This window comes from Zeugodacus cucurbitae, chromosome 4, assembly GCF_028554725.1.
Source record: "Zeugodacus cucurbitae isolate PBARC_wt_2022May chromosome 4, idZeuCucr1.2, whole genome shotgun sequence".
Lineage (NCBI taxonomy): Eukaryota > Metazoa > Arthropoda > Insecta > Diptera > Tephritidae > Zeugodacus > Zeugodacus cucurbitae.
The window spans coordinates 20,683,483-20,708,848 of record NC_071669.1 but is presented as its reverse complement, the minus strand read 5'-3'; the positions used below and the strand labels follow the sequence as shown (position 1 = coordinate 20,708,848).

The 25,366-nt window shown below is 34.2% G+C and overlaps 5 protein-coding genes across 9 annotated transcripts; 3 read left to right on the top strand and 2 right to left on the bottom strand.

Annotated features, from left to right (window-relative positions):
• Positions 1 to 5: 5 nt before the first annotated feature.
• LOC105216977 (uncharacterized) lies at positions 6 to 822 on the top strand. Its single transcript, XM_011191769.3, has 2 exons — positions 6 to 260; positions 331 to 822. The coding sequence occupies exons 1-2, from the start codon at positions 204 to 206 to the stop codon at positions 595 to 597; spliced, it is 324 nt and encodes a 107-aa protein (XP_011190071.1). The 5' UTR covers positions 6 to 203; the 3' UTR covers positions 598 to 822.
• Positions 562 to 1,710, bottom strand: LOC105216967 (probable small nuclear ribonucleoprotein Sm D1). 2 transcript variants are annotated; one of them, XM_011191758.3, is made up of 2 exons: positions 1,560 to 1,710; positions 562 to 1,090 (listed from the first exon to the last, which is right to left on the bottom strand). In XM_011191758.3, exons 1-2 carry the CDS (start codon positions 1,571 to 1,573, stop codon positions 730 to 732), a joined length of 375 nt encoding a protein of 124 aa, XP_011190060.1. In that variant the 5' UTR covers positions 1,574 to 1,710; the 3' UTR covers positions 562 to 729. The 2 variants fall into 2 exon arrangements, with proteins under 2 accessions (XP_011190060.1, XP_054085918.1); XM_054229943.1 differs by lacking the exon at positions 1,560 to 1,710 and adding an exon at positions 1,150 to 1,384.
• Positions 1,711 to 1,970: 260 nt separating this feature from the next.
• LOC105216957 (kinesin light chain) lies at positions 1,971 to 10,985 on the top strand. 4 transcript variants are annotated; one of them, XM_054228719.1, is made up of 6 exons: positions 1,971 to 2,142; positions 4,253 to 4,879; positions 6,018 to 6,138; positions 6,194 to 6,673; positions 7,082 to 7,384; positions 7,513 to 7,727. In XM_054228719.1, exons 2-6 carry the CDS (start codon positions 4,278 to 4,280, stop codon positions 7,600 to 7,602), a joined length of 1,596 nt encoding a protein of 531 aa, XP_054084694.1. In that variant the 5' UTR covers positions 1,971 to 2,142; positions 4,253 to 4,277; the 3' UTR covers positions 7,603 to 7,727. The 4 variants fall into 4 exon arrangements, with proteins under 4 accessions (XP_054084694.1, XP_054084693.1, XP_011190053.1 ...); XM_054228718.1 differs by lacking the exon at positions 1,971 to 2,142 and adding an exon at positions 3,863 to 4,017 and having other exon boundaries at positions 7,513 to 7,731; XM_011191738.3 differs by lacking the exons at positions 1,971 to 2,142; positions 7,513 to 7,727 and adding exons at positions 3,865 to 4,017; positions 10,688 to 10,985.
• A 206-nt stretch (positions 10,986 to 11,191) lies between these two features.
• Positions 11,192 to 20,967, bottom strand: LOC105216950 (huntingtin-interacting protein 1). Its single transcript, XM_011191725.3, has 8 exons — positions 20,508 to 20,967; positions 19,985 to 20,406; positions 18,654 to 19,402; positions 18,258 to 18,367; positions 16,158 to 16,700; positions 15,516 to 15,972; positions 15,057 to 15,458; positions 11,192 to 11,832 (listed from the first exon to the last, which is right to left on the bottom strand). Exons 1-8 carry the CDS (start codon positions 20,541 to 20,543, stop codon positions 11,345 to 11,347), a joined length of 3,207 nt encoding a protein of 1,068 aa, XP_011190027.2. The 5' UTR covers positions 20,544 to 20,967; the 3' UTR covers positions 11,192 to 11,344.
• A 467-nt stretch (positions 20,968 to 21,434) lies between these two features.
• LOC105217653 (membrane-bound transcription factor site-1 protease) lies at positions 21,435 to 25,308 on the top strand. The gene is made up of 6 exons (XM_011192760.3): positions 21,435 to 21,695; positions 21,761 to 22,261; positions 22,332 to 23,184; positions 23,260 to 23,999; positions 24,063 to 24,771; positions 25,028 to 25,308. The coding sequence occupies exons 1-6, from the start codon at positions 21,486 to 21,488 to the stop codon at positions 25,198 to 25,200; spliced, it is 3,186 nt and encodes a 1,061-aa protein (XP_011191062.2). The 5' UTR covers positions 21,435 to 21,485; the 3' UTR covers positions 25,201 to 25,308.
• The last annotated feature ends 58 nt before the right edge of the window (positions 25,309 to 25,366 follow it).

The following is a 25,366-nucleotide window of genomic DNA, read 5'->3' as shown; positions in this document are numbered from 1 at the left end:
ACTAGTTGAGAAAACAATAGTAAAATGTAAGTGAAGAAACCTCAATGTCAAAACAAAGCTATTGTTGAAACTATAAGAGTTTTATTATTGAACAAAGTGAATTTTTTAAAACATTTTAATAAAACTGACTTGTAATAACAACTGTACATTTGTAAGAATTTAAAATTTCTTTTCGAAAAAAATTACATTGTGAAACTCGAAATATGGGATTTCGTTACCAACCCTATCAATATCCAGGAACTTGCAGCTTAAAAGAGCAAGTACGTATACATACCATACATTAAAATTTGTATGTCACAAAACTAATAATAAAAAAATAATAAATTTTAGGTTGACCACGTTGAACATGATTTGCTACATTTAGGAAATAAAATTCGTGGACTTGAAGATGCACTGGACAATCCGGACATTGATCCAACATTACGCGATGTAATAGAAGAAGAAATCGTAGTGTTGAAAGCTGAAGTTGATAAACATAAACAAAATGTGAAAACTCTGCACAAAGACAAATCTAAACAGATAGGCATAATTACCGTCCTAATATTTATTATATTAATCGTATTCACTATGTACAGAATATTTTATTCTTGGTATTAAAAATTTCATATTCAAGTTCAATCGGTAGTTTTACATACATATGTATAAATATACATCATACGAATAAAAAAATTCAATTTCCTGTTTCTATCTTTAATGTTTTATTTAATTTCAGTAAAGTATATTAAAATCTTATCGTCTACCGGCTGCCCGTCCACGCCCACGACCACGAGGACCACCACGTCCGCGTGCGCCACGTCCTCTGCCACGATTACCACCACGACTGCTATCTTTTTTCTTAGTTTTAGATTTTGGTGTATCATCAATGAGCAGTGTTTCTAATGGTAAGCTGTCGGGCAGTATGAAGTACCGTATATTGTTGCCGCGAATACTTAGGGACTCCAATTGAACTGGGTCCCTATTTTTAATGGTCATTTTAACAGACTTTAAATGAGTGTTCATCGCTACGTCTACTCCTGTGATTGTGCCATGAATTTGAGTTCCATTTTTTAATTCGATTGTCACCGTTTCGTGACTTAGTTTCATAAGAAATCTGAAAAAAGTTTAATAATATTAATAAAAAGTGTTTAACAATAAGTAATAAACTTTAACTTAATGTTTCTTGATTTTATACTATTTAGAAATTATTCATGCTATTGGGGGATTTGTTGTGGAAACGTTTCAAGGTTCATGGTTTAACCACATAAAATGGCAATTCCCATACAACTATTATAATTTACAATATTTTATGCTATAATCAAATGGAAATATTTTCATTTTAGCGTAACAAGATTTCATTAAACGTTTTTGATTTATTAGTAAACGTTTGAAACGTGCTAAAAATGTTATACGCGAAATGCATCGTGTTCCAACTCTCACTAGATTTCCCGCCGTTGTTTCAGTACATTTTATTGCTACAACAGGAATTTATTACAAATTACTTCTTATTATGCCTATGCTTTTAGACAACATTAAGAAATATATAATTAATGAAAATATTAAAAGTTAATATTTTTATTTACCTAACCAACTTCATTCTAAAAGCGCTTCACTCAAACCCACTAAAACCGGCAACACTAAATAATTGCTTTCTTTTTGTTGTCAAATTGTAGGGGTAGACCTTGAAAATACGAAACATAACAGGGAGATTGAGCTTTCGCATTTGATAATCAGAAAAAAACTTGAATTCATTTTGGAGATAATTTTTTTTTAAGAAACAACTAAAACATGTAAACGCATAACAATATATAATTGGAAAATCTTCACTTTTTATATACGAAATTTATCTAGTTTGGCACGTTGAATTCAACACAAGGTCTGCATTGAATGTTTTTGCAAACGTTTGTCGTTTTACAATATTTATAACAATTTTGTAGACATGGCAGCCCACATTAAGATAAAGTACTTTCGATACTCGTTACTGTGATATTCGAATACTTTTAGGTGCAGTCAAGTATTATGTTCGTTCCGTAAATTTCGGTCGAAACTTCTTTGGAACGTCTGAGTTTTTGTCAAAGCAAATAAGTAATTCTACATAAAATTATTAAAAAAGTAGAGTTTTCATCAGTTGATAGACTTTCAGATTTCATTCGACTCTTGCTGCAGGTAAAAATTACGAAACTTTCTATAAATATTTGGTGTCAAGTTTGTTTTTGCTATGCCTATGCTATTGCTGCTATGATAGCAATTAGCTCATTTAGGAATAGAGAAAATGAATTAACAAAATTAAATGAGTCATTAGTGAAGTACTGTCGTATTATGAACAAATTGTTTTTAGCAAAAGTCAACACTTTGAGTGAATATACGATATATAAGTGTGTTGCAAATGTATATATCACCACATATGTTCTTATTATATTCATTCATTTGTACATATGTTTCTAATCGTATGCACATAAGTGCTTGCTTATTGCAAAACTATTATGCTACTAGTTATGGATTTGATTGCTGTGAAAGTGCACTAGCATTGTCGGTCAGTGTGTTGCATTACATGCTTTCTATTAACTATTTACTAAATCATTTCATACCATAAACGGTGCTCATACATTTGTATATAAATTGAAGAACCTACGTTTTTCCATAACAGCCCATAAACTAGCCATTCCTGGGTCGGAAGTTTAAAAGTTACAAGAGTTATTCAAAACCATGTCCAATGTCATTATATATTTAAAGGAAATATATCAGCAACAAAATATATAATCCAATATTATTCTAATTTGGTAAATATTTATTTAAATCTTAATTGGTAATATCTTTTAATTATAACATCCATCTTATTATAAATGCAAAATTACATTGGTATATTTATGATTATATATTGACTAAAAAAAAATTTGTATTTAACGTAACAAAATTACCTTTATGGAATGAAACAAGTTGTTAAATTATGCCATAACTTTTTTTAAGTGCATATGTATGTGTACCATATTAGTCTAAAAACTTAACTGAAAAGTTGAATACAACCAACAATATTGAAAACTAAAATAAATCCTTAATATAAATCTACATCAAAAGTAAGTGATATTAAGGTTAACCATATATGGAAGTAAAGCGGTATGATAATACCGATGCGGTGTCTCACCTTGGAAGAGTTATCAATAAATTAATAAAAAGTTCTGCTTTTGTAAGGAATTAATTAATTGCACACGTTATGAATCGTTACTATGGTAGTCAGTTCTGAGCAATTAGAATATGATATTATACTGAGTACCAATTATATTGCTGGAAATTAAAAAAACTGGCTAATGGTACAACATATCATATAGACCTAGTAAGAAATATTTGCAGGGGAATGAAACAACACTCAAGTAACCGCTCATTGTTCACCTAACTAAACTTCAATCGTATTCTAAAACATTACAGTTGTTTGTAACAGTCAACCTATTGTGAAATAATTATTTTTAAGTATTATAAATTTAGTATTCTATATATTTTAGATTCACATATTCAGTGAAAGTGTAAAGTTTACTACTAATAATGCTTTTCTGTCTACACGATGGTCAAGGACTGTCAGCTCAGCAGCATTCATTGCTCAACATTAAAAAGTATATTGCCGGCTTTATTTCATGCACTTTCAGTTGACATTTTTGAATATTTAAGAATTAATAATAATTTTAATGTTTTAGTAACTTATACAGTGCATTGCTTAACTTTAAATTTATGTGTTTCTTTTAAGTAGCAGCTCTATTGTGTTAATGTTTACTTAGTTATGTTAATAAAAAAATTGCTATAGTTTTGGATGCCATGTCGTTTACGTTGGTCAGTCAGTACTATTGTTTTGGGGTTGAAAATGACGTAATTTTTTGTGCGCTTGCGCAGACAATTGATAAATATGCTAGGAAGATTATTGATTTTCGGACGTTTGTACACACAGAGAGAGTGGAAATGTACGCGCTTACGGACGTAGAAGGAATTTGGCTGGTGAAAATAATATTTTTTTTACAAAATGATAGCATCTAAGGCAATAAGAACCTATAGAATGTAAGTACTATTAGCAATGCATAAAAATAACATAATTTAAGAACAAAATTATGTTATAATAAGGATATATAGTTTAGATTTAAGTGCGACGTTCTGGCGACATGGATACATATATTGAAAACTAGAATCGTAATATTTTCTAATTTATATGTACCACATACACACACACACTATACAACTGCTATAATTGCGTAGATTTTAATATGTAATTTTTTCAAAATCTATATATTTTCAGACGAAAAATCGAAAGCATTGGCAAGATGACTCAAATGACACAAGATGAAATTATTAGCAATACAAAAACAGTGTTGCAGGGCCTGGAGGCCTTGCGTGTCGAACATGTCTCCTTGATGACTGGCATGGGCGAAGCTCATCGCGAAAATGAGAAATCCGATATAGTAAGAAAAAATATTGAACATATTGAATTGGGTTTGTCGGAGGCACAAGTTATGATGGCATTAGCCTCACATTTGCAAAATATCGAGGCTGAAAAACAAAAATTAAAAACACAAGTGCGTCGATTACATCAAGAAAATGCTTGGCTACGCGATGAGCTAGCCAATACACAGCAAAAATTCCAAGCCTCCGAACAATTGGTAGCACAATTGGAAGAAGAGAAAAAACATCTCGAATTTATGGCATCCGTTAAGAAATATGACGATAATCAAGAGCAAGAGGATTCATGCGAAAAATCACGTACCGACCCCGTAGTGGAACTCTTTCCCGATGAGGAAAATGAGGAGCGAAACAATATGTCGCCAACACCGCCAAGTCAATTCGCTAATTCGACTGCTGGCTATGAGATACCAGCACGTCTACGTACTTTGCATAATTTGGTGATTCAATATGCTTCGCAAGGCAGGTGTGTATGCGTTTCAATACAAATATAGTGTAGTATATATAGTGTACATTTCTGTATGTGTTAGCGGGTTCATTGAGTTCAAAATATAATTTTGAGTGTGCGAACAATCAGTGAGTAAAGTGAGTGTTGGTGAGAGCATATCAGTATGTTGAGAAAAAGGATAATTGCAGAAATTTTGACAACACAAGTATATTTGCCGGCTTTTTTGTAATCACAACACAAATTTCAAATCCGCCACCGTGTCGGCAGTTTATTCAGCTATTTCTCATTTGGGAAATTGGTTGTGTTATGAAATTTTTGTTAGAAACATACATACATATACAAATAATTATGTGTAAACTAGGTAATGATATTAAATATTCTGTTTTTAATTATTTCCAATAATCTCCGGTGATTATGACGATCATTACTTGAATTATACAAGCTACTGAAAGCTAATGTAGACATTCATTTCATTTCGGGAAGTGGTAATTGAGCTAACCTCGATTCTTCTTAAAGAAGAAAATATGAATCTCATTATTTCAATTTTCTAATTATAATTCAAACTTTGTGACATTTTTTCGGTAGGGTCATATATTTTGTTAATATTTATGTATATAACTTTGTATTTTCCGAATGTTGAATCCTTAAAGGAAACTGCGAAGTGTGTATAAATATGCATGTAAATAGAGTAGATTTTGTATGTGCTCGGTATTTGTGCTGGTTACATTATAGAGGGTGGTAAGTGTGTAAACTTGGCTTCTTTTAAGAGTCAGCCATAATGTGACGTCATATGCGTATAAGGTCAGGAAATTAATGAACATTTTATTAGACTCTAATCATTTGAGAAATATTCTTATTTACATTAAATGCACTCGCTTGCACTCGTCATTAGTCATATTTCAACTTGAAATATAAAACTTTTAGGTTATGTTATTTATTTATTTATTATTTTTTTAATAAAAATAAAGTTATACAGTAATTATATTATAAAAACTCTTTCTTCATTAATTTGCTGTACCAATTTTTTATAAACATACCACTTTTTATATAAATATATTGAATTTATGGTAAAAATTAATAAAAAAGTTATAAATTTTAAAATTTAATTTGCGAAATTATTTTTAATAAATTGAAACCTCCTTTTATAAATTTTTAGATACGAAGTAGCAGTGCCGCTTTGCAAACAAGCGCTCGAAGATTTGGAGAAAACTAGTGGCCACGATCATCCCGACGTTGCTACAATGTTAAATATTCTCGCCTTAGTCTATCGCGACCAGGTGAGTAATATATGATAATTTGAAAACTAATTTATTTACTCGCTTTCGCATTTAGAACAAATACAAAGAGGCAGCCAATCTACTCAACGATGCTCTCTCTATACGAGGCAAAACACTAGGTGAAAATCATCCGGCCGTAGCTGCAACCCTAAATAATTTAGCTGTTTTATATGGTAAACGTGGCAAATACAAAGACGCTGAACCGCTTTGTAAGCGCGCATTGGAAATACGCGAAAAGGTGCTCGGTAAAGATCATCCCGATGTGGCGAAGCAGTTGAACAATTTAGCATTGCTGTGTCAGAATCAGGGAAAATACGATGAAGTTGAAAAGTATTACCAACGTGCATTAGAGATATACGAATCGAAACTTGGGCCAGATGATTCGAATGTCGCCAAAACCAAAAACAACCTGGCCAGCTGTTATCTGAAACAGGGCAAATACACCGAAGCTGAAGTCCTCTATAAGCAGGTGTTAAATCGTGCACATGAACGAGAGTTTGGTGCCATACACAGCAAAAATAAGCCAATTTGGCAGGTAAGTATCAATTGTGGCTGTGTTGAAATGCTAGAAATGTAAAAGGCAGCAAAAAAGCTTAAGCAGCGCTTTGCAAACGAAACGAACAAACAAAAACAAGGAAAAAGTCGTGTTTGCGCTTAACAGCGTGAATCAAAATAATATTCGTATACTTAACTACCTATTGATATACATATATAAGAGGCTATCACTCATTTACTCAATGGTCATGCACGAATGCCAGTTTGTTGGTATTTAATTTATTTAATTTTTTTTTTTGATTTTGTTAAGGCGCGCGATTTCATATATACATATTGGTTTTTTTTTTTGACTATACAATTTGAGTTGATGCCTAATAAGATTGTTATACATTTTGTGTGTGGCCTTTGTAAACGCTGTTGCAATACCTTTGAAATCGTTTTTGGCTAGGTTGCTGAGGAGCGAGAAGAGCATAAATATGATGATTGTTATAATACACCATACGGCGAATACGGTGGCTGGCATAAGGCGGCGAAAGTCGATACACCTACTGTTACGACAACATTAAAGAATCTCGGTGCCCTGTACCGGCGACAGGGTATGTTCGAGGCAGCCGAAACATTGGAGGACTGTGCGTTGCGTAGCAAAAAAGAAGCATTAGATTTAGCGAAACAAACCAAAGTTGCACAACTGCTCACCAGCGGCGAAAAGCGGCGCTCAAGACATTTTAAAGAAGATGCTGATAACGATGAGGTAATTTACCAAAATGGGAAGCAGTGTTCTCCTTTCTTTATTACATACATACATACTATGAGTCTTTAATTTTTGGTTTTATTTTTTTTCACACGGCTTTTTCCTTCATTCGGATTAACATCATCTAGTTGTATAAGTTGATCACACTTTTTAGTTGCCATTCATATTTATTTTTTTTGTTTTCCTTATTTTGCATGCTTATCTCATATTCAAACTAAAGCTTTGACCTTTAAGCGGAGCTTCACAAATGCTGCTCACCTACGCTTTGGGTTATTGCTTTGGTGAAAAATCATAATCTTGTTATTATTTTTATTGAAAATTAACCCTCTAACAAATATTTATACACTTTTTCTGTATTATATTTTATGCATTTAATTTATTAAATCAGAAATGTTTTTTGCTTTATTACGCTTAATAATGCTCTGAATGCGGGCTAATTTTTTTACTCAAAAATTTTTTGTATATATTTTTTCAAGTTTTTTCCTCATTTTAATTGTGTTAATTAAAATTGCTTGAATGTTTATAAACTTTTTTTCGAAAAATAATTAATAAAATGTATCTTTTGTACGATTTTTTATTTATTTATTTTTTTATAATTTTTGGTTTAATTCAGCAAATTTTAACTTTTTTTTCAAATTTTTCTATATCTATCATATCTATTTGTGGAACTTTATCTTTCATAAAATCTATTTATTGATACAATTTTACTATTACTTATCTATATTCATAAAAAAAAACTGTCTAAAAAAATCTTTAACATTTCTTTATAATTTTATATAAAAATCTCAATCTTGATTGCTCCTTACAACTACTCCAATCTACCGTTTAAAAAAAAAAACAAAACAGTTTTCCATATACATACATATATTCGACAATTGTGGGTGAAAACAAGCCGTACATTTCACTTTTGAACTGTATTTTGTACACTACTGACAAAAGTGTAGTGCTAAAAGAAGCCACAACTCATATGGCTTCATACAATAAACAGTGGAATTTTGAAGGTTTTCCTAACTAAATGTAGGTATCAAGCTTCATTTCAACTTCTTCCTTTTTTGCTGCTACAAAATAAACAATGGTCTTGACCTCGAAAGATTGTTGTGCATGATAGACTACCTCTTAGAAATATGGCAGTAAATAAATTTATTTATTTCAACGTCCTACTTGATCTTAATTTCTTATATTAAATACAACTTTTTCTTAACTGTGTATGGAAATAGTGCAGTTTGGACTTAAAAACGATATTTATTTTGTCAATATAATTTAACCGTATTTACATTTGTTCACCTAACGGGTGTTTATAAATTCGAACACTAATCGAGTCCGATATAGAGTCGAATAAAAAATAATTCCATGCGTCTGTCCGCCAGTGCAAACCATAACAGGACGAAATATTTAAATATTTGCTGGCAAAGATAGGTAGAAACGGACCACACCCACAAATTGCTATTATTGGATAAAATATAATTTATTTAAGTCGCAATTCAGGGTACAAACAGGGTTACAGTAGGGATGGACATATGCGATTTAAAAGATTTTAAAAGTGGTCGTGGCTCCAAACCCTTTTTCGTATATTTTTTAAAGAAAAAGACAGAAAAAACTCAAAATTTAATGAGGAATATTTATTATCTTTCGAAAGATCATACTTTGGCATTTATTTTTTAAAGATTATCTCTTTCAAATGTTGGTCACGGCTACGTCTCAGATGGTCCCTCCCTTGAATCCAATTTTCGTTGACTCGTTCGAGCATTTCGACTGGTAACTGGCGAATGCCATGAAACGAAGCAAGATTGTCCGTATGGACTTTAGACTTTACATATTCTAAGTCTAAGTTCTAAGTCTAACGGTGTGATATCACACAATCTTGGTGGCCAATCGACCGGCTCAAAAAGTGAAAATCTCTGCTCACCGAAGTGTTCTATCAATAAATCCATTGATTAATACAATGCGTGGGAAGTGGCGCCGTCTTGTTGAAATCAAATGTCGCCGCGATCACGAGCTTAAATTTCAGGCATTAAGTAGTCGGTTATCATGGCGCGATAACGGTCGCCATTGATGGTTACGGTCTCACCGCCACAATTTTTGAAAAAATATGGACCGATGTGTGCACCGGCACACAAACCACACCAAGCTTGGCGGACGTGGTCTATTCGCTCGAATATTATCCAATCATGAATGCAGAGTCTCAAGATGGGTGTTGGTGTTGCGAATAGCACGCTCAGTAGGTTGATTATATTGCCCATGAGTAGAGTGAAACATTCAAATAGATGCGAAACATTCTTTACAGAAAGTGAATTTTCGTAATAAAGTTGAACAATTTGTAAATATTGTTCAGGCATAAATTCATAAACTAATCAAAAAAGGGGGAAATCATTTTTTTTATACAATGTGAAATCGGAAAGTAACTATACTGCTTTCCACACAAAGCTTATTTTTAAATTACTTAACGTGTGTTAAATTTGTAACGGAAAATTTCAGAAGCATTAAATTTATCCATAAAGACAATTACAAGTTAGAAAATGTGCGATGTCACGATGAAATTACGGAAATCAGTAGTTACACGAACCATTGAACTCCAACAGATACTTTGACGTTATAATAAATAAATCAAGCAACAATGATGGTCAGAAAAAAAATTGCACAAATAGTGCTCACCTAAAATTTTTTGAAATAACATAACCTCCAAATACCGAATATGGGAATTTTAGTTCCTGTGGTTGACTTTGTGTTGAAAATATTGATCAATCGTTAACATTTCTATTGAAAAACACTTAATATTTTCCTGTTAATATGTGTTCTGATTTTAAAAATTGATCAAACAGGTTCAATACTTTCGAGGCTCCGTAAAATAAGTCCAAACTTTCTCGTAGTATCAATATACACAATATTGTGATTTGTGATATTTCGATTGACTTTATATCGTATATATCGGCCAGTCAATATGAGCGTTAAACATATATGATTTAAATCGGTTCAAGCCTTGGTCAAACCACCCAAGATATTTTTACGAACATATAATTGAAATATGTGATAAAAATTGATGAAAGCAGTTCATATGTTCCATTACTTCATTTAACTAAAATTTGTAAATTTCGAGTCCAATTAAAATTTCTAAAACATAGGGATATCAATATAAATATGAATTAAACTGTTTTTTAACTGCCTACTTATATGCTTATATGAATAAATACTGAATTTATTTAATTTTATCTGCTATTTAATGCGATGAACTGAGATGCAATTGCAAATTTTTACCCCCATGTAATTTATTAAATTCTGAATAATAATTTTTTTTTTCTATTTCAGAAAGGACACAAACCTTAGAGGGTTTACCGGTGATGATCGGTCAGCAACGTGTGCTACACAAGCTCACCAATAAAATATAATAAATAAATGATATTTTAAGTTTTCTACACAAGTAACCATAAAAAATATTTATTTACTCATTCCTTAATAAAGTTTGTTCACGCAAATTAAGTTTTCTCTGCTTGAATAAATAAATCGATATATATATATATTATGAAATAACAAGAAAATAATTATGATAATAAAAAAAAAACGTGTTCTATTTTATAATAAATGTATGGTTATAACGTAACACTAACGATTGCCTACTGCACTATACACTATCTAGTATGTATGTATGAATGAATGAATGAAAATAGAGGATCCACATATGTTTGTACATGTGTATTTATGTTGTACAAGTAAATTAGGCGACAAAAACACTTTCTTGTGTAACACAATATTGTCAATATATATTTTGGTACGATTTCTTTCACTTAACGCCATCACACAAAAGTATGTTAGTTTCTATTTCGTTTTTTTTTTTTTTTTTTGTTTTTCTTTTTCGCTTTCGCATCATATACAATACTAGTATAATAAAACATTCTGTACAACTTAAACTAATTGTCAAAGTGAGATAAAAAAAAAATAAGAAACATTGATATACACATAAATCGTTTAATCGTCGGAATTTTGGTAATGTTTGCGTCGGAATGACGCCAATTTCAAACGTTGCATTTGTAGTGCTTGCTCCAGTTCCAAAACTTTGACATGTATCTCCATTTCCATGGTTTTTGCTTGCGACGATGTTAACTTGGTGAAGTCGACCTCCTGCAGCTGTTCCAGCGATTGATTGCAATCCTTAACTGTGGCTACGACTTGCCCTGTCGCTTGTGATACGTCACGTGATGCTTTTGTTAAATCGCCCAACTTTTGGCTCTCCTTGGGCGCCTTCACTTTGCTGGCGATGACCAATTGAGCAGTGCAGGCGGCAATTTCTTGCGCAGCAACAATAAGTTCGAAATTTTGTGTCGATTCCGAGACGATAGCTTTGTTAGCGGCTTCGACGAGTAGATTAGCACCTTTGGCAACGCTCTTGGCTGCCGATATCAAACCCTCCGTCCATTGGCTGTTACGTTTGTAGAATTCCTTAATCGAGGTGGTGCCTATGAGAAGGAGATGTAGATTATTTATAATTTATTACGAAATTTTTATACTCTCGCAACAAAAAGAGTTTAATAGTTTTGTTCACATAACGGTTGTTTGTAACACCCAAAACTAAACGAGTTAGTTATAGGGTTATATACGTCCGTGCAACGGATAACTTGAGTAAATATTCAGATATCTTGACGAAACTGGGTACACATGTTCGTGGAACTGTGGGAGGGTTGCTATTGATAATGGGTGAAATCGGAAAATTACCACGCCTACCAATGACACCGCCCCCTTCGCATATATCTAGCAAACAAATAAAGCTACACTATCGGACCAAATAAAGTGCAAACGTGCCTGTCTTAAATTGATATTTAACTTTAAGTTTAAAGCAACAGGAACTCTGGTACTTATGTATATTATCTTACCCGTTATTTTATCAGGTGAGTCGAAATTGAAGTTTAAGAAAAAAACTGGCGTAAACGGGTGTGCTGTGAGTTCTCTAAAAGACTGCAGACAAAAAATATTTCACCCACAGCCAAGCCAGGAGGTAGGCCTTTAATAGCCTGATATTGCTTTTCATCGCGAGGAGTTGAAAAACTGGTTCCAATTGACTGAAAAAGCTCTATTATGATATATTAAAGGAAAACCTTTTCGAAAAGAACTGAGAAAATAAACTTGAGTTTTTATAACTGCCAAGAGCGGCGAAGAACTGATAAGGTGCATGCATCAGCTTCTTTGCAGAATATGGTCGGAAGAAAGCATGCCTGACGATTGGAATCTCAGTGTGCTCTGCCCAATACACAAAAAGGGAGACCCCACAATTTGCGCCAATTACCGTGGGATAAGCCTCCTCAACATCGCGTATAAGATTCTGTCGATCGTATTGTGTGAAAGACTAAAGCCCACCGTCAACAAACTGATTGGACCTTATCAGTGTGGCTTTAGACCTGGAAAATCGACAACTGACCAGATATTCACCATGCGCCAAATCTTGGAGAAGACCCGTGAAAAGAGGATCGACACAAACCACCTTTTTGTCGATTTTAAAGCTGCTTTCGACAGCACGAAAAGCAGCTGCCTTTACGCCGCGATGTCTGAATTTGGTATCCCCGCAAAACTAATACGGCTGTGTAAATTGACGTTGAGCAACACCAAAAGCTCCGTCATGATTGGGAAGGACCTCTCCGAGCCGTTCGATACCAAACGAGGCTTCAGACAAGGTGACTCACTATCGTGCGACTTCTTTAACCTGATGCTGGAAAAAATTATAAGAGCTGCAGAGCTAAACAGAGAAGGTACAATCTTCTACAAGAGGTGTACAATGGATAAGGAGGCGAAGCGAATGGGTCTGGAGGTGAATGAGGACAAGACGAAATATCTCCTGTCATCAAGCAAACAGTCAGCGCATTCGCGTCTTGGCTCCCACGTCACTGTTGACTGTCATAACTTCGAGGTCGTAGATAATTTCGTATATCAACAACACGAGCAATGTCAGCCTCGAAATCCAGCGCAGAATAACTCTTGCCAACAGGTGCTACTTTGGACTGAGTAGGCAATTGAACAGTAAAGTCCTCTTTCGACGAACCAAAATCAAGCTCTACAAGTCGCTTATCATTTCCGTCCTGCTTTACGGTGCAGAAGCTTGGACGATGTCAACATCAGATGGGACGACACTAAGAGTTTTCGAGAGGAAAATTTTGCGCAAGATTTATGGTCCTCAGAACATTGGCAACGGCAAATACCGCAGACGATGAAACGATGAGCTGTACGAGTTATACGACGACATTGACATAGTTCAGCGAATAAAAAACCAGCGGCTACGCTGGCTAGGTCATGTTATCCGAATGGACGAAAACACTCCAGCTCTGAAAGTGTTCGATGCAGTACCCGCCGGAGGAAGCCGAGGAAGGGGAAGGCCTCTACTCCGTTGGAGGGACCAGGTGGAGAGCGAACTGGTTACACTTGGGGTCTCCAACTGGCGCCGAACTGCGAAGGAGAGAGAGAGGTGGCGCACTATAGTCGATTCGGCTATAACCGGCTAAACGGTTGCAACGCCAATCACATACAAGAGCATAATGATCCCAAGACCAAGAGCAGGATATTAGAGATATTTATTTATTGAAATACTGATTGAATAATTTGACTGACCCAGTCAAACTCCCAATTTAAATTTAATAAAGCATCTTTGGATTATTTTGGACCGGAAAATTCCATTTAAGAGGCGGGTTAACAGAAACACTTTCTGTTAAAGGTTGCAACTATAGTGGCGAGAAAATCCAAAGGATACATTATAAAACTTAACTGCAAGTATGCCAAAAAGATGGGCAGAGGTCATCAAAAATAAAAAAAATATACATTTTTGTTTGAATATTTAATGAAATCAATTTACAGAAAAAATAGCAGTAAGAAGCTGCACTTAGTTTTCTTCCAAAATGGAAAATGGGCGTGGTGTCGCCAACTTATGTGTCTTAAACCATTCCTCAGGAACTACTCGACCAATTTCAATGAAATTTGGTACATAATATATTCTTGACACCCTATGACATGTGTGAAAAATGGGTGAAATCGGTTCACAAGTACGTTCCTATACAACTCAATTTTGAATTCCATCCCATACCTTCATTTTATAATATATATATACATTAGGAACCAATGAATATAGCGGAATGAAATTTTGCAAAATTACGGTATTTGAGGTGTGGCATCACTTGTGGAAAAATTGTCGAAATCAGACTATAACTTTTCAAGGCCCGGATATCGAACATGAAGAATTCAGTGCCTCTCTGAGATATTTTTCAAAGGTTCAGGTTCATAAATGTTAACTCTGGCTAAATTAGATTAGCTCTATTCGGTTGAGAAAGCAAAAATAATCAAAAATTACAAAGAAATTATAAAAAATTAAAAATAAAATAAATATACAAGAAAACAAAAATAATGAGAAATAAAAATTACAAAGAACTCAAAAAGGAAGTCCTAGTGAGGTTTTGTACCAAAAATCTTAAAAACATTCAAAATCGAATCAATAAAGTTAACATTTGAGTCTGAACAATAAAACAAATTAATAAAATTTAATTTTTTGAGGTTATAATAAAAACTCTCAAACAAATTTAGGCTCTTAGTTTCATAAGTAGGTCAAACCGAGCCATTTAATATTGTCGTGGTCCCATTTCCCACATTATGCTTAATAATTGTTAAAATATCATTAGATATATATTTTTCTGAAATTCGCACTCACCTCGTCCGGCTGACACAATTTCCTCTTGCAAAGCTTTAGCCTTACGTATTAACAACTTAATGCATTGCATAAGGAATGTGCAAGCATCGAGAATTTTCTCATTCACTTCCAATTTGATACCCTCATCTTTGGAACGTGCACTAGAGAGCAACTCTACAAATTTCCCAGCAGCTTCTTCGATCGCCTTGTCCATTTCGGCTAATTCATTCTCAACCAAATCACCCAACTCCACATGATTATTGCTCGATTTGTTGAGTTCAGTCACTGATTTGTTTAACGCACTTAGTTTTTGTTTTGTTTCCACAATGGAATGTTTGATTTTTGCTACATCTTCGATAGTTTTCATTTGTTGAAATAGTGTTAGTAGCGGGTCTTTAACGATATTGATTTGATTGTAAATATCTGAAAATGAAAGTAATTATATTTACTGCATGTATTTTGGCTTTTATCGCTGCTTACCTTCGCCTTTGCCTATATCGGTGGTTGTGTTATATATCAGGAGGCACTGTTCGTGCAGCGTTATAAATGCACAACCCAAAAATATTGTCTGTTGTGTGACATCGTCCATAAGTAGTTTGTGCTCGACAAACTGTGCATAAATACTGTCCGTTTGCTCCAAAATTTTCTCCATATCACCCACTAATTTTATTGTCTTGTCGAAATTTGGCTGATTTACTTCGTTGACTTTTGCATCCGTTACGACTTCGATGGTATTTAATACTTTTTGATAAAGGGAATTAAGTTTATTTTCATATTTCTTTTCACTTTCAAGCTTAGCAGCGATCTCCATTTCTAACGCTGTATTGGCTGCGACCAATTTGGTTTCCAAATTGTTTTTTTGCTCTTGGTATTCCTGCAGTTTTTCGATGTTCGAAAGTTGCTCCTTTTCAAGGTTCACTACAAGTGTTTTATTTTCCTGAAAAAAGTAAGGTTAGAACTCATCAGTATAAAACATATCACAAACAGTTTTGAGGAGATCATCCTTAACCTCATCTGAATTCGTCACGGTTAAATATTTTTGGAAATGGATAACTCTACTACTATAATATACATATATATATATATATATAATAATAAAATACATATTCATCCAATACATACCCCTAAATTTTGCTCCATGTTATTTAAGCTCAATTCTAGTTCCTTGATTTTGTGAACTTTCTCACTTATTTCGGTCTGGTGTGTTGTTTGCAACTTATTTATATCACCATTTTTATTTTCCAAGTCCCGCTTCAACTCTTCTATGGTAGAAAAGTTTTCAATTTGTTTTTTATTGAAATAATCGTTCAATGTATTCAGTTTCTCTTCAAGTTGTGCCACCTTCGATTGACTTTCAATCAATGCCGCTGACTCGGTTTGCAGCTGCACGGCTTTAATCGACAGTTCGGCAATTTCGCTATTCTTATTTTGCGAAAATCTTTGGTATTCATTTCTTAATTCCTCGTGTTCACGTTGAAGCTTTTTATAATCCTGCGACATGGTTTCGATTTCGGTTGTTAATGCAAGTTTTTCTGTACCGATCTGCTCACTTTTTTCAAGTTCACCTTTTATTTCGCTTATTTGCGATTTCAGATTGTTCACTTCATCTTGCAATTCTGTGTTTGCATGTTTTTCGCGATTCAAATTTTTAGTAGATTCGCCGTGCTGAAAAATATGTATATTTTAAAATTAGAAAAAAAATTAAAAAATCACTCGGCTTGGAAGTTCCAAAATCGAAAAATTTGGATTCGAAGTTGGAAAAAAGAACTTAAAAAAACAAGTAAGGAAGGGCGGGCTAAGTTCGGGTGTAACCGAACATTTCATACTCTCGCAATTTATTTATTTAACTTTATTAATATTATATAATACACAATTTGACACACATATTCGTCATATATATTGTATAAAGTCCATTGAAAGCTGGAAACCCTAATATTAGGTTAGAAGTGCCGAGGTCCTCATGTTCGATATATGGGGCCTTGACAACCTATGGTCCGATTTAGGTGATTTTTAGAATGGGGCTGCCACACTATAAACATAGTATTTGTGCAAAGTTTTGCACTGATATCTTCACTAGTGCTTACTATATATATTGTAAAGTAAACGATTCAGATCGTCTTCAAAGTTCTGGTATATAGGAAGTAGGCGTGGTTGTGAAGCGATTTGGCATATTTTCACTGCATATCATTGGGATGTAAGGAAACTATTACAAACCAAGTTTCATTGAAATCGGTCGAGTAGTTCCTGAGATATGGTTTTTGACCCATAAGTGGGCGACGCCACGCCCATTTTCCATTTTGTAAAAAAAAATCTGAGTGCAGCTTCCATCTGCTATTTCTTATGTGAAATTTAGTGTTTCTGACGTTTTTGGTTAGTGAGTTAACCCACTTTTAGTAATTTTCAACCTAACCTTTGTATGGGAGGTGGGCGTGGTTATTATCCGATTTATTTCATTTTTGGACTGTATTAAGAAGTGGCTAAAAAAACGACTGCAGAAAGTTTGGTATATATATATTAGTTTGGGAGATATGTACAAAAAACCTATTTGTGGGCGGGGCAACGCCCACTTTCCCAAAAAAAATTACATCCAAATATGCCCCTTCATAGTGCAATCCTTCATACCAAATTTTATTTCCAGCTTTATTTATGGCTTAGTTATGGCACTTTATGTGTTTTCGGTTTTCGCCATTTTGTGGGCGTGGCAGTGGTCAGATTTTGCTCTTTCGAAAGCAACCTTCCTATGGTGCCAAGAAATAAGTGTGCCAAGTTTCATCAAGATATCTCAATTTTTACTCAAGTTACAGCTTGCACGGACGGACGGACCGACAGACAGACATTTCGATTTGAGCTAGTCAAGTACAGCTTGCACGGACGGACGGACCGACAGACAGACATTTCGATTTGAGCTCCACTCTTCACCCCGATCATTTTGGTATATATAACCCTATATCTAACTCGTTTAGTTTTGGTTATGTGAACAAAACTATAATACTCTCTTTAGCAACTTTGTTGCGAGAGTATAAAAATCGATTTTTCAAGAGAGCGGTTCAAAGTTTTCAAAAGTTTTGCCGTATGTATAAACGTAACCCCTTTTGAATTATGTCGTTATTTGTGGAAAATATATATCAATATATAAAATGAGCGATATAAATGAGCGATATGTACATAAAATCGTATACCCGAAAAATGATTAAACGCCTTATATGTAATCTTGTAACTTACCTGTCTCAATAAATTAATGTGTTCATCTCTAATTTGTGTGTACATTGCCTTCAACTTGCTAAACTTTTCCTCCGATGTTTTCGCCTTTTGCTCCTCCTCAGTTGCTTTCTCTGCAATACAAATAAATAGAAAAAAGTATAATAAAATATTTATATTGGTTATAAAAATCGTTAAATTAAACAAAAATCGTTGAAAACATTTGTCAATTAGTGCACTAAAATAATTATTTGCAAATTCAGCTTGTCCAAACTTGTAAACAAAAGCTAAGTTTAATGAAAACACTTGTCAATTGGAGCAATAAAATTGATTATTGATATGTATACGTTAACATACACATGTTCCCAGGAGATTTTTGCGAAATAAACTATTTAAATAATTTAAATTTAATTAACTTACGTAATAGTATTGGCGTTTCGATTAATTTCTGTTCCAGACTGTCCTTCATGGTCTGCATATTCGCGCAAATTTCCTTTGTATGCTGCAACTCGCCATTCAAACCGGCTATTTCATTACGCAAACGCGTTATTTCATGCTCATAATTTCTTTCGCGCATTTCAGCATTTTGTCTAAGCGTTACCAATTCTGTTTGTACATCTTGTAATGCATATTCATAATCACGAATCGTATTTTGTAGCGAGGCATTATCAACCACTTCTGTGCCAGTAGCGGTTGGTGTTGAGGCGGCTGATTCCTGCGAAATACTGGTGTCCACTAAAGTTTCCATCGGTGGCTCGGGGTCGGGTTGTACATACATCACTGGCGGTACATAACTACCAAAATCGACTTTCGAAGTAAAATTTGGTGCTGACTCTGGCAGATGTGGCACCTGTATCAGATCGGAGAAATACTGTAGTGGTCGTACATTGTCATAGAATGTTTTGATTTTGAAAAATAATTCACGAAAACGATCACGGTGTCCGGTTAAGATGTCATTTGGCAGTTTGTCATGTAATTTGAACATAACACGTACGCATAAATCGTACAAAGGATTCGAATCTTGTATGAGCGTAATTAATGGTGCTAAACGGCATTGGCCCTGCGGTGTCATGGAAGACATGCGATATGCATTAATGGATGTAAATACGCGCGATTGTACTTCCAAAATATCATCCAAATAGTCGAAAATTTCAACGCAAAGCTGGAAACTGGAAGATGAGATGTTTTAATTTAATATATGTTAGGTTTTAGCAAAGCTTTTATAAATGCCTTGATGGTATCAGAGCCGTTTAGAATTAAAACTGAATCCGTTTCGGAAGAGTTAGGTTTTAGTCGTGTATGTTGATACTGAGTAGGCTTTACGCTTATATACTATTATCTTGGGAACAATTTAGCCAACTAAACTTAATATATAACTTATATAAATTTTATGCCTAAAAATATGTTATATTATACATATTTCTAATAAATTCTGTCGATTTTTATAAAACTGACTTTGTGTTATGCATGGTCTGAATAAAAAAATTAGAACTTCATTTATTTATTATTAAATTATAATTAAGTTACAATTTAAAGATATAACGGATAAACATAATTTTGGCTATATAGTATAATTTAAAATGATATATACTGTTAAACTACTTATAACAGTATTACTTACTTATACACACTTTTAAACATAAGCATAAGTGTATTTGCATATTAGTCATACTGAAATAAATATACTCCAAACTATGCTAATTCAAAAGTATACATACTAACCTACATAAAAGTGTTTATTTAAAACTTACTATATGTTGATGTCATCGCCAGCGGCTTTTTCAATTTCTTTGAAGTCTATCAATAGAGAACCAGGAAACAAAATGTTTTTCTCATGGAATTCTAATTTGGTCACAATTAGTTTACTGTAGGCCTGTATGCAATTACCAACACCGTCTTGCAAATGTCCCCACAACTTTCCCATTTCCAAAATCATTTTCTTATGCGTCTGTGAATCCTTAATAGTGCTGGCGTGACCCTCTCGTAGGACTTTATGCAATAGGTGACAAAATTTCCATGCAGTAAACCTATTTTCCATGAGTGGTTGGCGCGTGAAAATCATCCATAGTGATTTCGCTTCTTTAACGCGATGTGTAGTTATGATTATAAAGCGAGCGTGTTTCATTTTGAGCGGTGCCTCCATTGGGTTTAGTGCCTTGTTAACACTTACGGACTTAAAAAAAAGATATTAAAATGCATAGTATAGTTAAAAGATAACAGCGAATAAAATTTTTTATAAGTACTATTTTTTGTGCTGCAAATACATATATTTACCATGTTGAACATTTCTTTGTCGTAGGTCGGTGCCATTTTCAGCAGTTTTTCTTCTAATACCGTATTTAAGTTGAATTATTTAAGCTTACTTGTTAGATTGGCATTAATATGCAACGCATGCAATTTGCACAATTTCAATACACAATACAATACAGAACTTGCCACACCTTAGCGCACTTTAGCATTTATCATATAAAAATTTGAACAAGTTGTGAAAAAAATTTGGGAACGATTAACACACGACGAAGACCTGATTATAAAATGTATTGATAGGCCGTTTATCTTATCTTCCAATACCATTATTCAGCGCACCGCTCATTTGTTTGATAGCGTGATTCCCCAACTGTTTCGCTGTCAGCACCACATATCTTTTTGAGTTAAAATAAGTTTTGTATCAACGAGATACCAATATAAACAATTTAAATTCACAATTTGTGTCATTAAATGTACAAGCAAAACATATGAGTTACAATGTTGCCGGTTGACTGCATTTGAATAATTGCAATGTTTTGGCTAAGTCAGACCACAGACTTTGCATTTGTGTGTAGAACTGTAGTAAATATGTAAAAGTTAGTTAGTATTAAATAATTAAAATAGTGAACAGAATATGTAGTTATTGTTAGAGTACGATAAACAATATTATGCTGTAAAATATTTGTTTGATTGTATTAAAAATTTTGATGGATTTACTAAAGTGTTGGAAAACATCTAAGACATTCAGCAAAACTTTATATATATTTTAGGTTATATATTATTTAAATCAATAAATTAGAGGTTCTACTCTATATAGTAATTTTAATGTATAGTTAGTTTATAATTTCTTTGTCTTATGTACATATTCATTACATACAATCTTCATTTGAGAGTTGCATGTGTGCACTGCCTTAAGCGTAAGAAATTTCATCTGGTAGCATTGCGTCTAAGCGTTTCAAATTAAAAGGATGTGTAATCAAAACAAAACTGATAATATAAATAAATATGTTGTTATTTCTCACGCGTATAGTTTTATTTAGTTTTATTTTTACTGCCAATATACATTGGAAAATATATGGAATACAATGTACTCAAGCTGAAGAAGTTATATTTGAAAGTAAAATATTGGAAAATGAATACATTGTACAATACCGGCACTATTATTTTCCTGCCGCAAGAAGGAAATACCTAAACGCTGCCTTCCAAAGGACTAATGTACATACATAAATATGACTAGTTTAAAACCGAATTTTAAATTGATCAATTTTTATACTTTAAAGATCTCAGCATGGAATATAGTTGAGCGTCAGAATGCTGCACTCAATTACCCCAGTGATTTTGATTTGATACAATTAGAATGTGACGACACAGCGAGCACACAACTATTACAGCTTGAAGTGCATCCGCTGGTCAAAAAAGTTTCGCCACAACGTAGTGTAGAAAGGATACTAAATTATAATCACACACGCCAACGCATAGGACGGCATATATTACGAGCGGTGCCAACCCAAATCACTACTATGCTACAGGCCAATGTCTTGTGGGGCATGGGTATTACGGGTGCTGGCGTAAAGGTAGCTGTTTTCGATACTGGCTTAGCAAAGTCACATCCACATTTTCGACGCGTTAAAGAACGCACCAACTGGACAAATGAGAAATCTTTAGACGATGGTGTGAGTCATGGCACATTTGTAGCTGGTGTTATAGCATCAGCTAAAGAATGTTTGGGACTGGCACCAGATGTGGAGCTACACATATATAGAGTATTCACTAATTCACAGGTTGCTGTTAAATTGTTTATGGTCTAAAAGTCTAAAATAATTATTTACTAATTTTTCATTTCATTAACAGGTCTCATACACATCTTGGTTTTTGGACGCGTTTAATTATGCAATTTTCAAGAAAATTAAAGTGCTCAACTTGAGTATAGGTGGTCCCGATTTTTTGGATCATCCATTTGTGGATAAAGTGCTCGAATTATCCGCGAATAAGGTTATAATGATTTCAGCCATAGGAAATGACGGTCCGCTCTATGGCACGCTCAACAACCCTGGCGACCAGAGTGATGTCATTGGTGTGGGCGGTATTAATTTCGAGCATAAAGTCGCCAAATTTAGCTCTAGAGGCATGACTACGTGGGAACTGCCGTGGGGCTATGGTAGACTAAAACCAGATATCGTCACATTTGGCAGTCAGGTTAAAGGCAGCAATGTGCATGGTGGTTGCCGTTCACTATCTGGCACTTCAGTAGCCTCACCAGTTGTTGCGGGCGCTGTGGCTTTAATAGCAAGTGGTGCACTATCGAAATTAAATCTCATTAATCCCTCGTCAATGAAACAGATATTGATCGAAGGCGCCGAACGTCTACCAGATAACAATATGTTTGAGCAGGGACATGGTAAACTCGATATTTTAAAGAGCATGCAGCTACTTTTAACATATGCGCCCAAAATAACGCTTAGTCCTGAATATTTGGACACCACCGAAAGTTATATGTGGCCTTATAGCTCACAACCGATTTACCACGGTAGTATGCCGATCATTGTGAATGTCACTATATTGAACGGCATTGCCGTTACGGGTGTGATCAAAGATGCGCCCATTTGGCAACCACATAACGACAAACACGGACAAGTTTTGAATGTTGCTGTGTCCTACTCGACGAGTTTGTGGCCCTGGTCTGGCTGGATGTCAGTGCATATAGGTACTACACCAAATAAAAATATTCTTGTAGTTAAAATATGTATGTACTTCTTCACATTCAATTTTGCATTTTCAGTTGTAAACGAAAAAGGTGATAATTTTAAAGGGGTCGCTGAAGGTCACATCAGTCTAGAAATCGAATGCTTACAGGAGCAACATGAGGGTAAAATTACGACCAAAATCAATTTTCCACTAAAAGTGACGGTCATACCGAAACCGCCGCGTAACAAACGCATACTATGGGATCAGTATCATAGTTTGAAATATCCGCCAGGCTATATACCACGTGACAATCTGAAAATCAAATCTGACCCTTTGGATTGGCGCGCCGATCATTTACATACTAATTTTCGAGATTTATACACACATCTGCGAAATGCTGGCTATTATATAGATATCTTACGCATGCCTTATACTTGTTTCAATGCCAGCGAGTATGGTACGCTACTCATCGTCGATACGGAAGAGGAATTTTTCGATGCGGAAATCAAAAAAATTGAAAATGATGTCTACAATGAGGGTCTGAGTGTCATCGTATTTGCCGATTGGTATAATACAACGGTGATGAAGAAAATCAAATTTTTCGATGAGAATACGCGTCAATGGTGGATACCGGACACTGGTGGTGCAAATATACCAGCACTCAACGAGCTCTTGAAACCGTATGGCATTGCTTTTAGTGACTTTATCGCCGAAGGCTTCTTCGCAATGGGTGATCACTCTATGTACATAGCCAGCGGCACAACATTAGCGAAAATACCGCGTGGCAGCGAAGATATTGTTGTCGGTGCCGAGCTGCACGATCAGGGATTTGAGGTAAATATTGTAAATGTACTTTATATGTCTTGCTATAATAAACAACAATTTACTTCCTTTAAGATTTTGGAGAACCCCAATGCGGCTGATAACAAAAAAATATTCAAGCCCATACTGGGACTCTTTCAAACGCAAAGCGAATTGCGCAAACAATATTTAACGGTAAATGCGCAAACGCCAACTAGCTATGAGGAAAATAACGTCGAGCAGCCCAACATAGAAACTGAAATTTCTGCCGAAAGAAATCCAATTTTAAATAAACGCATTTTACTCGAAGTAAACGTTGATAAGCATAATAAACACAACAACAATGCCAACTCACACAATAAGCTGACGGAAAATAATTCTAAAAACTTGAAAGATATGCTAGAAACTTTATCCATACTAAGCAATAGTACAAGCGGACGCATCGCGGTTTTTAGTGACTCAAATTGTTTGGACTCCATACACTTGGAAAAGGCTTGCTTTTGGTTACTGGATGCTATACTCGAATATACAATGACTGCATATAAATCTGAGTTGCTACAGAAACTAAATCGCATTGCAGAGTTTTATAACAATGATGAAGAACTACTACCGCTACGTTTATACAGCAGTAATTTGCATTTACATTCGAAAGTGATCGATTCGAATAATAAATTCCACAAAAAGGAGACTGAGCCATGCGAAAATCTCAACTGGCTGCAGCCACAGGGCGTCAATGGTGCGGATATACAGTTAACTACGAAGCGCCTGAAGCAAGTCGACTTGAATTTATTAAAAGCTAGTAAAGGTAATGAAAACTTTGGAGTGAAAATAATATGTAATTAATATACAATTAAACTTCCGTAACTCGAATCACCATAGTCCACAAAAATACTTCGAGGTAGATAGACTTCCTAGTTAAGGGAGGTACTTTGTATGGAATTTGACTTCTATTGACAGTTCAAGAGTTCGAGTTATGGTAGTTCAACTGTATATACTTGGTTTATATATTTATATGTATATTATTATTAATTTATTTTATTCAAATATTTATTTTTTTCTAGATCACAAAATCGCCGAGCCATTAAAACCAAACGTCGACGCTAAACACAATGCCTTGCCATTAGACGAAGATGATGAGAGAACCATAAAAGTATCTCTCATTTTCATTATGCTGTTGACAAGTGTTGTGCTCATATTCTTCATAAAATGCTTTAGAAGAAAAAGAGGCATCTAGTAGCAATTTAATAGTATTTTCTTTATTAACATAATTTTTATACACTAATTACTTAAGTAACAATAAAAAATCATAGCAACGTCACATTGCTAAATAATAATTTTAATACATTAAAAATATTAAATTAATAATAAATTAATATTATTATTTTATTAAATTTAAATTA

Coding starts and splice junctions, on each gene's coding strand:
- LOC105217653 (XM_011192760.3), top strand. CDS start 21,486: ATGTTGTTATTTCTCACGCGTATAGTTTTATTTAGTTTTATTTTTACT. Junction 21,696..21,760: donor CTGCCTTCCAAAGGACTAAT/GTACATACATAA, acceptor TATACTTTAAAG/ATCTCAGCATGGAATATAGT. Junction 22,262..22,331: donor GAGTATTCACTAATTCACAG/GTTGCTGTTAAA, acceptor TTTCATTAACAG/GTCTCATACACATCTTGGTT.
- LOC105216977 (XM_011191769.3), top strand. CDS start 204: ATGGGATTTCGTTACCAACCCTATCAATATCCAGGAACTTGCAGCTTA. Junction 261..330: donor CTTGCAGCTTAAAAGAGCAA/GTACGTATACAT, acceptor AATAAATTTTAG/GTTGACCACGTTGAACATGA.
- LOC105216950 (XM_011191725.3), bottom strand. CDS start 20,543: ATGGCACCGACCTACGACAAAGAAATGTTCAACATG. Junction 20,407..20,507: donor ACAAAGAAATGTTCAACATG/GTAAATATATGT, acceptor CTTTTTTTTAAG/TCCGTAAGTGTTAACAAGGC. Junction 18,368..18,653: donor CGAAACGCCAATACTATTAC/GTAAGTTAATTA, acceptor TTTGTATTGCAG/AGAAAGCAACTGAGGAGGAG.
- LOC105216957 (XM_054228718.1), top strand. CDS start 3,983: ATGATAGCATCTAAGGCAATAAGAACCTATAGAAT. Junction 4,880..6,017: donor CAATATGCTTCGCAAGGCAG/GTGTGTATGCGT, acceptor ATAAATTTTTAG/ATACGAAGTAGCAGTGCCGC. Junction 7,385..7,512: donor AAGATGCTGATAACGATGAG/GTAATTTACCAA, acceptor AACATCATCTAG/TTGTATAAGTTGATCACACT.